The sequence below is a fragment of the Falco biarmicus genome, chromosome 2, assembly GCF_023638135.1.
Source record: "Falco biarmicus isolate bFalBia1 chromosome 2, bFalBia1.pri, whole genome shotgun sequence".
In the NCBI taxonomy this organism is placed as follows: Eukaryota; Metazoa; Chordata; class Aves; order Falconiformes; family Falconidae; genus Falco; species Falco biarmicus.
Window position 1 is genome coordinate 89,193,584 of NC_079289.1, and position 14,621 is coordinate 89,208,204.

Below are 14,621 nucleotides of genomic sequence, written 5' to 3' on the forward strand. Positions count from 1 at the left end.
TCACGGGGCTATATGAAGTTTATTGCTCAAAGCACTTTGGAATCCCCTGATGAAATGTGCTACTTAAGTGCAAAGTACTATCATTAAGTCAAACTAAGATTTTTGTTTTAAAAATATCTAGGAATTTCTCAGCATTTACCTGTTTACCTAATAGAATGGTTCTTTATAAAAATAAATAATGGGAGGACAAAAGGGACCACTCCTCCACAATTTTAGTAAACAAGTTTCATTTTTCCATGCTAAAATCTGCAGTATCTTTCAAAAAATATCAGAACGCCTAACAGAAACTGAGGGTGCATCAGAGTTGCTTACAACTCATCTACTTTATTCCCACAACTAAGATACCACCAGAACTTCAAAATTGCACAACTTTTTCTGAAAGGCCGTAGTATCAGAAACAGTATTTGGCAAAGACTTGGTGAAGAACGGTTTCCTAATAGTTAGCAATAATCTTTACAATAAATTTAAGGGGAAATATTTAGGTTTTATTCTCTTTGATTTTTTTTTCCCTTAAATCATGTGCCAGCTGTGTTTTGTCCCTCCCATTTCTACAATATTTCCAGTTTCATGTATTTAGATCAATGACACTTTCCAAAAGCTGGTGTACAACATCTTTATATACACTACAAGTTCAGATTACCAGACTATAGTCAGACATTGAATATATAAATAACTTTGCAAACTATTTACAGGTTTTAAATTGATCAGGTTCCAAGCAACCAACACTCTTAAGGCAATTCATTTGTATCACTGGCTGTGTGGCCCTTCAGCATCTCTCCCCTCCCCAATCCCCCCCAAATGATAGGCAATAAACGTGAAATTGCATTTCTTCCTGCCCTGTATTGACAAGATTTTTTTTTTTCTATGGAGAGATGATCCAACTACTTATCTTTCCTCAAAACAATGAAAAATGTATAGAAATGCATTTCTGTGTTTGCGTGTCAAAAAAAAAAAATCATTAAGGTGCACACCAAGAAGTGGAAGTCCCAATGTCTTACAGCAACATAATTTCTGTATGCTCTTGACAAATGGATTTGGGAATTTGGGGGAAGCATCAATTTTTAAAGCTGCAGAACCCTTTTTAGAACTATGCATTTATAAGCTCATTAGAGACAACATCTGAAGAGCTCAAAAGGGATTTTCTGTTTATATTGACACCGTGCAATATAAAATGCAGCAAAGAGTTGATTTTCAAAGCCTATGTGTAACTACATTAGAATTTTTCTCTTACACCGTATTGCTGTTCAAGATGCTATTCACCATTTAAAGGGATTCTGCATATCTTGCCCAATCCTTACATTGGAATAAAAATTGGCCATTTCAAATTCTGTCTTTTTGTTACAACGCTTCATTCTTAAGTGCAATCACAGTGCAATCCCTTTTGTCAATGCATGACTGAAGCAACCAAGCATATTCTGGTGAAGTAGATGGGATTCACATACCAAACATGCTTAGTGCCTTCTTTTAAGTCCCAATCATCACTTTGTTCTTGGTATTTTTTCAATGCCCTGATTAGGTTCTTTGTTTAGAAGTAATTAACTACTGTGGATTTTGGAACAAAGCAGAGACTTTATACTGAATGCAGAGGTCATCCCCAACAGAGACAAAAGGTGGCAAATTATCGATTAGCTTTATATTTAGAAGCATCCCTTGGTTCACTACTAGGATTGCTCCAGTCATCTGCTTCAGGCGTGGTCTTGTAGTGTCGCCATGCTGACTTATTAAAAACGGGAAGTCTTTCAAATGATTCACTTGAAAGGGCCTACGGAAAAAAACAAAAGCAACGGTAAGATATCATTAGATACCCAGATTATACTCTGGGGAGTTCTACAGTTGCAACTTCTGCATTGAACAAGTGTTACATGTCACAGCGCTATTTTGAAAACACTTTAGTTGTGACTAATCACTCTAGCCATAGTCAAACTACTAGTCGTAGTAAAAGTTAAAAGAAAATATTAACACTTGAAAATATTACTTCTTTCCAGGGAGTGGTGTCTACAAAGATAGCAAGAAAAAAAAGTTTTGGTCAAAAACATTTGAGAGATTTGCCACCGACACAGGGCAGACAGCTTTACCGAAACATTTCACTTCAAGAAACTTGGACTCTGACGGCACGCTGACCTGTGAGGACTGATGTAGTTCAGCCCATTAACATGCCTTTTTCCTCTGAGAAAGATCATACCTTTTTCCTTCACACATACATGCACAGGATTTAACTCATCAGAAACTGAAGTTAGCACAGGATTCCACAACTCGCTTTTGCATACAGCAAGGCACAGTGGCAATGTTAAGTCAATGACCTGCATATGAGCTGTACACCATATTCTTTTAAATTTCCTGATGAAATTCAAGCAGTTAGTTTCAATCTCGAGCCCCTGAATAGCCTCAGATCTCCCAAAAAATGACAAAGGCAAAAAGGTCAAGGATTGCACAGAAAAAAGAATATGTACTAGTCAACAGTAGTCTTCTCAGTTTTACTGTGGTCAAAATTTTTAGAATCAAAAAGTACTAACCAAAATAATCTCTCATTACACAGTTATTCGAAAATTCAGCACTTATGACAGATTAACAAAACGCAAAGTTCCAACACAGGGGACAAAAAAAAAGTTAAGTAGTATTAGTGCCAGGTTAATATTTATAATCTTTGTTTTTAGCATTCTGTGTAACTGATTTAGATAAAATATAACGAAAACAGCAATTACAAATTTGAAAACATGTTGAGTGAAAGAGAAAGCTCACTTATTCAGCCTGCTATAAACAAACTGCACTGCATTACTAGCTTATAAAAGGGTCAAATTCATACCTTCAAATAAATTACAGCATCTGAACCAATGCCTTCCATTGAGTAGAGTTTAAGGTCACCTTGAAAGTACCTAGCATACAGACGAGAAATTGGCAAGCCATAGCCAAACCCAGCCTACAAAAACAAGAAAACAAAAGGAAAACCACAATGAAACGTTAAAAAAAAAGGGGCCACAGATCACTGCAATCATTTATAAAACAGAAGATACCTAAATATTAGATTTGCATGAAATTATTTTTCAACCTTTCCTTTATTACTCAGCTTACACTGTAAGCTGGTATTCAGTGGTTTCCGCCATCTCCTTTTTTCCTAGGCATAGTTTTTTAGCTTAAGTACAGAGAAAGGAAAAATATGAGAGTCCTTTGTTAGAACTACCTTGTCCATTTTGCATTTTCTCAAAGTGGCAGGTAGGTGTAACATACAGTACACACTTCCTCCGATCATCAAAGCAAACTAATAGTCTACTGCTTCCTCATTATAATTACCATTGCTGTAACACTCCGTCCTTTCTTTGGTCAAAAACCAGGTTTTTGATAGCATGGTCTTTTCTCTGCCAAGCCTGGGGTCGTTATTCTCAGATGTCTCCATGCTTCAGAGACTACACAGGAAAGCCAGCGACAACTCCGTTTACTTCACCTAGGTCCCACTATTAAGTGATCGCTGATGCCGAAGTGCAATAGCGATCAGAAGACCACTGCAGAAGACTACATACAAAGCAATAAGGCAAATAACCCTCGCTGTTGTTTACCCATCTCACAGAAGAGCAGGATTCCACAGCACCGAATGATCTACTGAGGACTGAAACCCTGTACAGATCACACAATTTTCAAAGCGTAACAGACTTAACAGGTACAAAGTTTAGATTTTATATTTAAAAAACTAATATTTATAACCATAGCTACAACAAAGTCAACACTTGGCACTTTTTCCAACCCACTCTTGTCAGAAAAAGTTATAAAAAACCCGAAGCCTCCCTCACTGCAACCAGGAAGTAAGATTTTTGGTCTACACATTGACTCTTTCAGATGACTGGGTATGTACTGAGGATCACAGTGGCTGAGTATTCACCCCTGAATTTTTCAGGGCTACCCAGAGCAATAAAGGAAGGATTCCAGACACACAAGCATTTGTGTATCCTTCTTTTCAAGGTAATGGAATAATACAACTTTTCCATAAGGGTGGATTACAGGGAGAATTAAGACACCTGAAGTTTTCAGAATACCAGTAAACTCATTCCATTATAGTACCTCTACAAAGGCAACCTGACAAATAGCTGAGAATCATGCCCTGAAACTTAAAACTGTCCTGGTTTCAGCTGGGATAGAGTTAATTTTCTTCTTAGCAGCTGGTGCAGTGCTGTGCTCTGGCTTTGGTGTGAGAACAATGTTGACAGCACACTGATGGGTTTGTCAGTCAGAGGACTGGGGGGGGGGGGCAGGGGGGCACAGGAAATTGGGAGGGGACACAGCCAGGACAGGTGACCCAAGCTAGCCAAAGAGGTATTCCATACCATACAACGTCATGCTGAGTATATAAACTGGGGAAGGAAAGAAGGGGGGGACATCCGGCATTAAGGCATTTGTCTTCCCGAGTAACCGTTACGTGTGATGGAGCCTGGCTTCCCTGGGGATGGCTGAACACCTGCCTGCCCATGGGAAGTGGTGAATGGATTCCTTGTTTTGTTTTGCTTGCATGTGCGGCTTTTGCTTTGCCTACTGAGTTGTTCTTATCTCAACCCTTGAGTTTCACATTCCTCCTCCCCATCCCTCTGTGTGAGGGGGTGTCAGCAATCGAGTGGCTGCGTGGTGCTTGGTTGCCGGCTGGGGTTAAACCACGACAAAAATCAAAGACGCAAAATGATACAAGAAAGAAAAGGCCAATGAGGAGGACTCGGAAGCATTATACACAGCTAACAGGTAGTATCACTTTATAGGAAATCTCTTGAGGGAGGGGTGAACATTGAAGACCTTTGTACTACACCGTCCATCACAAATTCTCTTGCTGTCACATCTACTGTCTCTACAGTATCCTTTGACCTCTTTGCCTTGTTTTTACAGAAGTCTAAATTTAGTGATCTTAAACTGATTACAGATGCTCACTCAGTTCTTCAGAGCAGAATGAGAAACAGAAATGACAAAGATGCTCTTTTCTACTCACACCCCTTGTCACAGTCATTAGTGTCCATTTCCACAGCTGAAACAGTTGCTCGGCTGCACTTTTTCAAACAGTATGATTTAAAAAACTTAATTCTCAAAGACTGCCATTAGAGGCACTTGCATCACTTTCAAACATCTGGTCTTGAAAGTAGATGCATTTCTTTTTTAAACTCTAAAAACCGGAAGCTATTGGACTGCCTTAGAACCAAAAAAAAAATTTCTGAAAGCTGACTTTTCTGAAGACTAGACAATAAATACAACGCACAAATTAAAAAGCACAGCAACCAAAAGGCAAATTGTACATAGTACATACTCTCCAGGAACAGCTCAAGTAAAGGGCAGTACCAAGCAATCCTGAAAACACATTATACTTTCCTCTCTCCAGAATTACTCCTTAAAACCCATACCCAGATTCTGTTTGCCTCCTGCTCCTTCCAGGAAAATCTTTTTACGCTCTGTGCTAGCCCACGTAATTATTTCATACTGCCCTCTCCCAAAAATTTCCTGTCAGTCTCTTCTCTACACGATCTTCAGAGTATTTTCCAGAACAGATAACTTGTAAGAAATACGAAGGCAACAGGTCCCAGATGAGTATCCTGTTAAGATGACACCTTGCAAAAAGTCTATTTTGCAAAAGACAATTAACAACCAGAAATTACTACATCGACCTGTGCTTGACCTAGAGGACACAATACAGTCAACGTTGGGACACCTACCTTGAGAAAAGGGAAAGCTTTTTAGAGCAAATTTCACAAAGTATTACAGTTATGTATTACACAAACAGAAAATTATTAGATTTGTGTTACTAGTCTATACAGGTTTCATTAAACTTAATTTAAGCCATGTTTCTCCCACTATAAAGAAATGCTGCCAGAGAAAGAATCATTAAATTATCTAAGAAAACCTAATTATCATTAAACATTACCACGTGTTTCTAATGTTTCCACTGTATGTACAGCAGTACAGAAGAACACAAGACCTCTCAAGAATGTGAATGCTGCCATGGCAACATGGATTCTCAGCTGTTTTTAAACAACATTTGCAATGACAGTGAGAAAGGTCTTTCACCAATCAACAGAAAGATCCCTCTCGTCCACTCCCCAAGTCCATGAAGGTTTCGTAAATGAGACAGGGGAGCACGTAACAAGGGGAGGGAGTGTTAGAACAGAAAAATATGTCTATTTACACTGCAGTTTAATTCTGAATATTATTTAAGTCTAGAACAGCACAAGCACAGACCTATCTACTTTTTGGAGCACTGTAATTAAGTGGCTTGGTCTTTGGCACCAAGCAATAAAGCAACTCTCCTTCTACAAGGACTTCAAAGAGGATTTATGCAGAATCTTTCTGCTGAAGGATTTTTATTTGTAGCCTGACATACAAATTGGTTTTATAACTGGATCTGGGCCGTAATACATAACATATCAAGCTTCACTGCTAATTCCTTTTTCCTCTTAGTGGAAAGATATGCTATAGACTCCCAGCTCTTGACTTTCTTCTATCTCCGCACACATCTAAATAAGAGAGCTTAACAACTCTTCTCAACATTCAGTCACGTACAGGCATCAGTCAGACTCACAGGGCAAAACCTGCCAGGTTCACAAGAGAGGGGGATACTTTGCAGGTCTGACTAGAGTGACAGATTGAAGAGGAAAACAAGGCCTGAAAACAGTAGAAGAATACTAAGTATAAATTCCACAGAATCACAGTAAGTGGTCTTGAATAGGAGGAAATAAACACAGGAATGCATTGCTAAAGATGCATGGGGAATAAAAAGGAAAAAATAGCATCAATCCTAAGATGAACACATTTTCCAATCAGAAAGCCACAAAAAGAAGAGACATTTTAATAGTGAATACAACTAGTAATCAAGGTGTAAGTTTATAGTGAGAACAAGTTTCAGGAAATCCTTGTAGGATGATATAGTAAATTGCTGATCAAAAGCAAGACAGAACAAAGGCAGATTATGAATAAAAAAAGATTCTACCATTCATGACAAAGAAAAACGTTTATATTTGAATTAAGGCCTGTTCCCTATCACTCATCCCATTCAAGCTGATTTTCTGTGAAACATCAAAAGTTTGAAACATATTACTAAGATGTGTTGTAGAGGTAGGAGCTGTCAAGGATTAATACCAAGTCAATGCAGATAAAAAACTGGGTTTCACACCTACTGCAGTGGCATCAAACACTGGTAAAAAACAATGCAATGCATTTAGGTGCCACAATGTTATGAACTATGGACGAGGACAGTACCATAAAGACTTTCTGCTAAAATTCTGAAAGGAAATTTATTCTCTCTGAACCACTCTTAACTGGTTTCACCTTCAGTTCACTGTTAATTATTTTATACCAGAAATACTCTTTGCATCACATTTTATTAGCTGGTTGGAGGCACTTCAAGCACAGAAGTATCAGCAGAAAAAAAAATAACCTTAAGAACATGCTAGATGAGCATGTTCCTAAATAGGGAAAGGAAATTTCTCAAAGAATCAACTTTTTCTTGATATGCTTGAAGATAAAGAATTGCAATAGAGTAATAGAGAACAAAGATGAGAAGATGCAAGAATACAATATCAGTATGGATCCACTTAAAGCTAGTCAAATGCAACAGTAGCTATATCATTTTTGTCACAATGAGCCAATATATAATTTAATAATTTAGAAATATTATTTCAAAAAATCATGCTTGCTAAAAGAATCTATGGATTCAACACTCAAATAATTCCCTGCTTAGAAAAAACTATGAGGAAGTTTTGTTTGTTTGAAATCTGACCCTGATACATCTCAGAAGGGAGTATCACATGAGGTATTTCCAGCTGAACAGGAATATACCAGAAGTGTTCATATCACATGCAGGTTTCAAAATTATTTTTTTTAAAAAAGGTGGTTTTAAGTCCTTCACTTATATAAAAGTAATTTAAGAACTTGAATATAAGCTTGTTTATTACTAGGAGGTGTTTCTCACATGCTATAATTCCAACAGTGTGGCTGACCTTTTCAATACATCAATTATAGGAAACAGATATAATTTACAAACAAAAGAGAAGCTCATTAGGTTATCCACCTTCTCAGTAATACAGCACTAAAAATCCTGTCCATTAACCTGTGAAAATATCGTGCTTCTGTAGACATGCTTGTGTCCAAGAATATAATGTCAAGACAAAGAAAAGCAATTTTCTATTCCAAAGACTAAGCAATGATAACAGAACCCATTTTCTCTTTGTATGTTTACCTGCATAGACTTGCTAATGATAAACAATTTCTTCAGTGGAAGACCTGATCCAGTAGATTGCAGTGAATGTAAACATACATCCAGAGTGATCCAAAGGGACATTTAAATACATATTGCAATTGCTTACCAAAGGCACAGCTCTTGAGGGCTCCAAACTAGGCCTGGGTGCTGTTGAGTACATGTAGTTAAACAATCTGTCTATTTTTCTTAAAGGTACACCTCCACCTTGATCACTTATCTAAGGAATAAAAAGACTTTTAAACATTATGTTCTGAAAAAAAACTCTGCAAAACTCAAGCAGCATTATCTAAGTGACTTCAGAGATACTAAAGGAGCAGCTAAGAACTCTGTCTACTCTGGAGAAAAGGAGGCTGAGGGCTGACCTCGCTGTGCTCTGCAGCTTCCTGAGGAGGGGAAATGGAGAGAGAGGTGCTGATCTCCTCTCCCTGGGATCCAGTGACAGGACATGAAGGAATGGTTCAAAGCGGCATCAGAGGAGGTTCAGACTGGACATCGGGAACATTTCTTTACAAACAGGGTGGTCAAACACTGGAACAGGCTTCCTAGAGGGGTGGTCAATGTCCCATGGCTGTCAGTGTTTAAGAGGCATTTTGACAATGCCCTTAATCCAGCCCTGGAGTGGTCAGGCAGCTGGACTAGATGATCTCTGTAGGTCCTTTCCAACCGAAAATACTCTATTCTAACAAATACAAAGCAAGTATAAGAAGCGATACAGTAATTTGCCTTTTTGCTTTTTCAAATTACAAGTCATACTATGCTAAACCTAGCAGGTTTGTAAGCTGCGTATTATTTTTAAGCATTTACCTTAATAGATAGATCTTCTTTCCCCAAAGTGACTAAGGTTTTGATCGATGGATAGCCTTCTCTCTTACCTTCATGTAATTCCACTGTAGCTCTCATTGAATTCTGAAGACAAAAGAAAAAAATGTCTCTTTGATTCTAACTTCATCATACATGCTTTTTGTCCTACATTTCTATACAAGACTGAAACGGCTGTATTTAAACAAGTTTAAGAAGTGCATTACAGTCAATGAATTGTCCAGTTAAACTTTTACATCAGAACTCCATTATACATACTTTTATCTATTTTTTACTGTGTGAAATCAATTAATATGCGTGTGTGTGTATATGTATGTCTGTATAAAGGATGACAACATCCTTCACCCTCCGCCTTGCAGAACACCAACAGTGATGTTCACCTCTGAGAACAAGCTTTGATTTTCTCAGTCTGGGTAACGTAATTGCTAAGTTATGATAAAGTCAGACAGATAGATGGCAACTATTAACAGAGCTTCCACTGCCAGTCCTTCCACAGCTACAACTTACTGGTTTCATAGTGTTTCATGACTGGAACCAAAACATACCTACCAGTAGTGCACAAATTCTCATCTGTTCTGCACTGGAACTAATGTTACAAATGACAAAACAGGGAAGATTTAAATGAACAATACTTGGAAAATGTCAGAAATCAAACCCAAAATACCATTATTTGGGAAAAGTTTATCTCTGACCAAATGCATTTTCCCCCCTGATTTTCTTGTGTTAACCTGCACGGCCTAAAGACCACCTATCTATTTGAAAGCAATCGATAGCTCTTACCCACTCCATTTTCATTGTTGTTCCAACAAAAATAAAACCAAAACAAAGCATGTAATTGACACTATTCAAGGATATGGGCTGTTTTCACAATAGACATTGATCCTAACTAGTCCTCAAATAAGCAATAAAGCAGCAAGCTTATGAAAACTGCAAGGTAAAAAAATAATCATTGCAAAAACAGACTATCATGAGTGTTTTAAAGTTAAATCAGCTGCAAAAGCACAAAAGGAGAAGTGGAAAAACACAGAAATCTCAAGTACACAAGGGCATGAGAGGGCTGTAAGCCTTGCTTTCAACCCTTTCCACTTGTTTAAGAATAAACGTAGGAAAGGAAAACTGAAATAACATTTAACAGCTGTAAATGAAAAGAATCTTAATTTCAACAGTAATGTAAGTTCACAAACCCCTTCGAAATATTAACACGTGCAACCTACCTTGAATAACTCAAACAACATATGAAACAAGTGAGAAGGTACATAGACTACTTGAATAGGCTTGTTTGGAGCTTTAGCTAAAAAAAAAAAAAAAAAAAAGAAGAGCCAAATTATTATATTTTTTTTAAAACAGTATTTTGCATAATTTCTATCTACAGGAATAACATGAAACTGTAGGAAAAGACAAGTATGTAAGCATGTTTTCATTTTGAAAGTGCAAGATTATGTTTTTACTTCATGGAACTAGATTTCAGTTACTGCTATATCCTGAAATAACAAATTCTAATGATGATTTTCAAAGATATCTATGTCAGCAGACTGTTTAGATATGAAACTTCACTAAAGCAGTGGTTGGTTTCATACTGACAACGTATGGTAAGTAAGAGAACTTTCCTATTTAACGGGGAAATTCCTTTTCTTAACACAAACTATATTTAAGCATAACATTTGCTGCACAAAAAGGTTCTTACACTTAAAATTCACTGTTTAAGCTATTCTAAAAACTATGTATTTTCCCATAATTAAAACATAAAATGTAAAGTGTTACTAAAAATTTTCAAAAATATATTTCAGACAATATTAGAGTTTTCTTAATCCAAACCATAACTGAATTGTTTGTCTGCTGTTGTCCTGTTGTTAGTATTTTGGCTGAGGTGTATGGCTTGGCACAGCTCTGTATGTAGAGTGCTAACTGATTTGGCAGGAAATAACAGAGCCGCATTTAATACATTCCAGGACAGTTTCGGTGCTGAAGATGCAACCATCCCTGAACACTGAAATATCTACTGGCATTAAATTATAGAGTCACAGTTTGTCAGACTCAGCAGCAGTTCAGATTGAAGAAAAATCCTGAAATGTCTGTTTCATAAATTGCAGGAAGATACAAACATGCACACAGAACACATCAACTTCATCCTTTTTGGCACTGAGGGTTGATAATACCAGCTATTATTTTAAGATACACAATAGGGAAAACTCTTCAGAAAAGGCCACCAAAACAATGCTCTGCATATTTAGTTGCAAGGCAACTTGCTGTTTTATTACATTAATTTTGTCAGTCCATACTCCAGTTCTCTTATGCATCACCAAAACCAAGGTTGACCAATTTGTACTCACTTGAGGCACAGAGTACGCACAGAAAACATGTTATTGTTGCTCTTGTGAGGTAATTTGCAAAGTCACTTTCCTCATGTTGATAATCTAGTTTAAAAGGAAGCCAGTATTTTTTTCCTCACATTTTTAATAAGATCCAGCAACTTGTTTTCTCTACTGTTGCATCTTTTCACTTAGGCCTTCAAATGAATTTTGCAGTCATTCCTCTGCTGCAGCACTCAGTACTTTTAGCTCTAAAAATCACTCAGTGTGGGAACGGGGAAGGTTGGGCCCTTTGGTTTTGGGAGAGGGGGCTGGTAGAGATGCATCAGCATTGACAATATCACTTTGTTTAGAGAAGTATTTCCACAATACTTTAAGCAACACGTGTTCCCATATATCATACACTCCATTTTGAGTGTTACCTATTTCTGAGACTTTTTAAATTCCCTGTTGGAGTCTGAAAACATCTTAGTCTTATGTTTGGAGAGCTGTCCCAAGTTTGTGAGAGGATCACTCAACACAATTTATTCTTTTAACTTAAAAAAGACAACTTACCTTTTGTCAATAGAAATTATGAACAAAAATCAGTCCATACACTGACAAGGACTGTCTCATCAATTTCACAGCATCCAATCCTTATCTTTCCAATCAACTTGAAATAATGTTCATGTGAGAAGTTTACGATAGGACTTACAAGATAAGAGCATGGAAACAAATGTCTAATTTTGCCATCTTACACAGAAAAGCTTACCGCTGGTGCAGAGACTGACAGCGGAATTTATAAACATACTTCAAAATGAAGCAAATTTCAGCTTTTTTTAAAGATTAGTTAGAAGACAGGCATGTTTCCTTCCCAATTATGAGGATTCTTGATCACCTTATTTTCCTTTAAGTAACAGCAAATTCAGCAGATAGCACTCTGCATTCAGCATCAAGAAGTAGATGTGCCATGATGATAAACTGTAATTCTGGTGCCCATGCGGACACGTAAGAAAAGTAAATCTGCATATAGCACTGCAGAGTTCTAATCGTAACTTACAGTTAACAAAACTAGAAATCGCTGATGTTACAAATGTTGCTTTTTTTTGTTTTGTTTTTGTGTTGTTTTGGTTTTTTTACATACATCACTTAAATGGGAAACTAATTGCACAATTACCATTGAATTCTTCAACTTCCAGATCAGGCGCCACCAGATAGTACTGTTCGCATAACATCTTAGCTGTCTCATAAGCATCTACAAAACAACAGAACATTGACTTATCAAATACATCTAGAGTTGTCTAGCAAAACTCATCCTGTACGTGAAAGACTACAAGCAGAACACTCATTTTAGTAACTGAAGTATGAAACCAGTATCCATTCTGCTCCATTTTTCTGTGTGCTTATAGCCCATTTGCCAAGAAAGGGCAAATTCTATTTAAAACTCTAAGCAGATTACTAGAGAGAAGCTATTTTTTGTCTTTTTTCAGGGCTTGAAAAACAGAGAGTATAATCTTAGGCTGACCATAATATGTACTTATTTGTCACGTCCTGATCACACTGTAATGTTTGTTCTTTCCAACTCAAATAAAAAAAAAGGATGACATTGCAACCATAAATTCAGTTTTTCTAAACACAATACTGTTTACAATACTTGATTTTTCAAGGTCTTTTGAGGGGAAAGCTGGAATCATTAAGATTCTTCATTCCTTCCTACTGAACAAAAAAAAGAAAGCCTCCTCGTAATCCAAATCAGGCTTGACGTATTGTCAAAACACAGCAAGAAAATTTAAGTCACCTCTTGTTTGAAAGATTTCTTAGTAGCTTAAATATTCACTGGTACCTCATTTGCAAAAATTTTAGAGACAAGCAGCAAGTCTTAAAGAGAAGCTATAAACTTGATGTTCTAACCACATTGCTTCGGCTACTTTAGAAGTGGCTTACTCATAATAAACATGAGCTAAAAGCAAGCAGATAAACAGATGGGCAGTTCTGTAAGCAGAGAGAAACTTGCTAAGATACCATAAGAATTGCATTTGACCTCACCCTACATGTACCTTCTTCCTCCTGCCCAAAGTGACACTACTGCCAAGTCACTGCCAAGACTCAGAGCTATGTGACAAGCACAAAGAAAGTAAAATCACTGGTTTCCAGAAAGGGCTAGTTACCTGTAATTGTCCTCCTTCAAGATGCCTACAGAAATAATCTATAATGTCCCGTTATCTGAAAAAAAATTTCTACCAGTTTTTCTGGCATCTGCAGGGCTGGATGTATCACACAACACTAACACAAATGCTGCTTGAGGTCTAGTAAAATGGAGCTAATCAACACTGGAAATGTTCCCAGGACTTGACCAAGAACATCTCATAAAATCAGCTATTCATAGGAATCTTATGCCAAGATGGTCAGCTCCAAAGACTTTCTAAAACAGTCCTGTCATTAACACAATAAAATGTGTCCTAGTAAAAAGATCAAAATCCAATTTAATATCCAAAGCTGTACAAAGAACCTCAGCCTGGTATGTGCATAATTTAGGAAAAAAGATGCTGGAATACGTAGACTTAATCACGTCAGAACTTCTGATGGTCTTGGCAGTAACCCTGTGCTTTAATAGAAAGGGGTGCAAGAAGCACAGCCACAATATTGGCTCAGTTATCAAAAGCTGAAGATGGCAATGTTCCACCTACATGGAAAAAGGAATACAACAGCACATTTCAAAGAGTTTCCACATCACAGAAGTGAAAACCAGGTAGGGATCCAGGGGACAGGTGTTGGGATTCTTATTGCAGCGAAAAACTTCAAGGCCTCTAAAAAGCAAACCAATAACTGCATGGGAATAACCCAAAAGCCCTCAGTACACAGATGTGGAGCAGACAGTCACTACGCAAACCTTGAGAGAACAAAGAGGCTCTGAATAAATCAATTTAGCCTACCTAAATTTAATGTAGACCTCTCATCCATTTTCAGGAAGCAGCCACCTTACCACCCTCGAGATGAACGGGAATACACTATAATTTCATGATCTAGTAAAACATCCATCCATGAGCAAAACAGTGTCAGACAGACTCTGTGCAGTCTCACATTTTACCTTCCTTTAAAAGCCAACTCTTTGACAGAGTCCTAAGTCTTTAGAAGAGACTGCAGAGTTCATAGCAGGCTTTATGTCATGGCTGAAGGCAGGTAGCAACAGGAGTGAAGGATCTATTAGTACATCTAAAATCCTTACTCCAGGAACAAGCCTGCATTTGTTGTCAGCTCAAAATACTTACTGTAGGATAGTCAGCGAGATACCAAGACCC

At 37.4% G+C, this 14,621-nt stretch overlaps 1 protein-coding gene across 2 annotated transcripts in view; it reads right to left on the reverse strand.

The window, feature by feature from the left end:
* Positions 1–14,621, reverse strand: part of PDK3 (pyruvate dehydrogenase kinase 3) — a 56,436-nt gene continuing 41,815 nt past the window's right edge. Inside the window, exons 5-10 of one of the 2 annotated variants that reach the window (XM_056327032.1) lie at positions 12,500–12,577; positions 10,249–10,325; positions 9,020–9,121; positions 8,322–8,432; positions 2,804–2,917; positions 1–1,762 (exon numbers count right to left, since the gene is read on the reverse strand). In XM_056327032.1, the coding sequence (XP_056183007.1) occupies positions 1,619–1,762; positions 2,804–2,917; positions 8,322–8,432; positions 9,020–9,121; positions 10,249–10,325; positions 12,500–12,577 (626 nt within the window). In that variant the 3' untranslated portion in view covers positions 1–1,618. The remainder of the gene's footprint in view (positions 1,763–2,803; positions 2,918–8,321; positions 8,433–9,019; positions 9,122–10,248; positions 10,326–12,499; positions 12,578–14,621) is intronic. The other variant, XM_056327030.1, reaches the window with a different exon arrangement.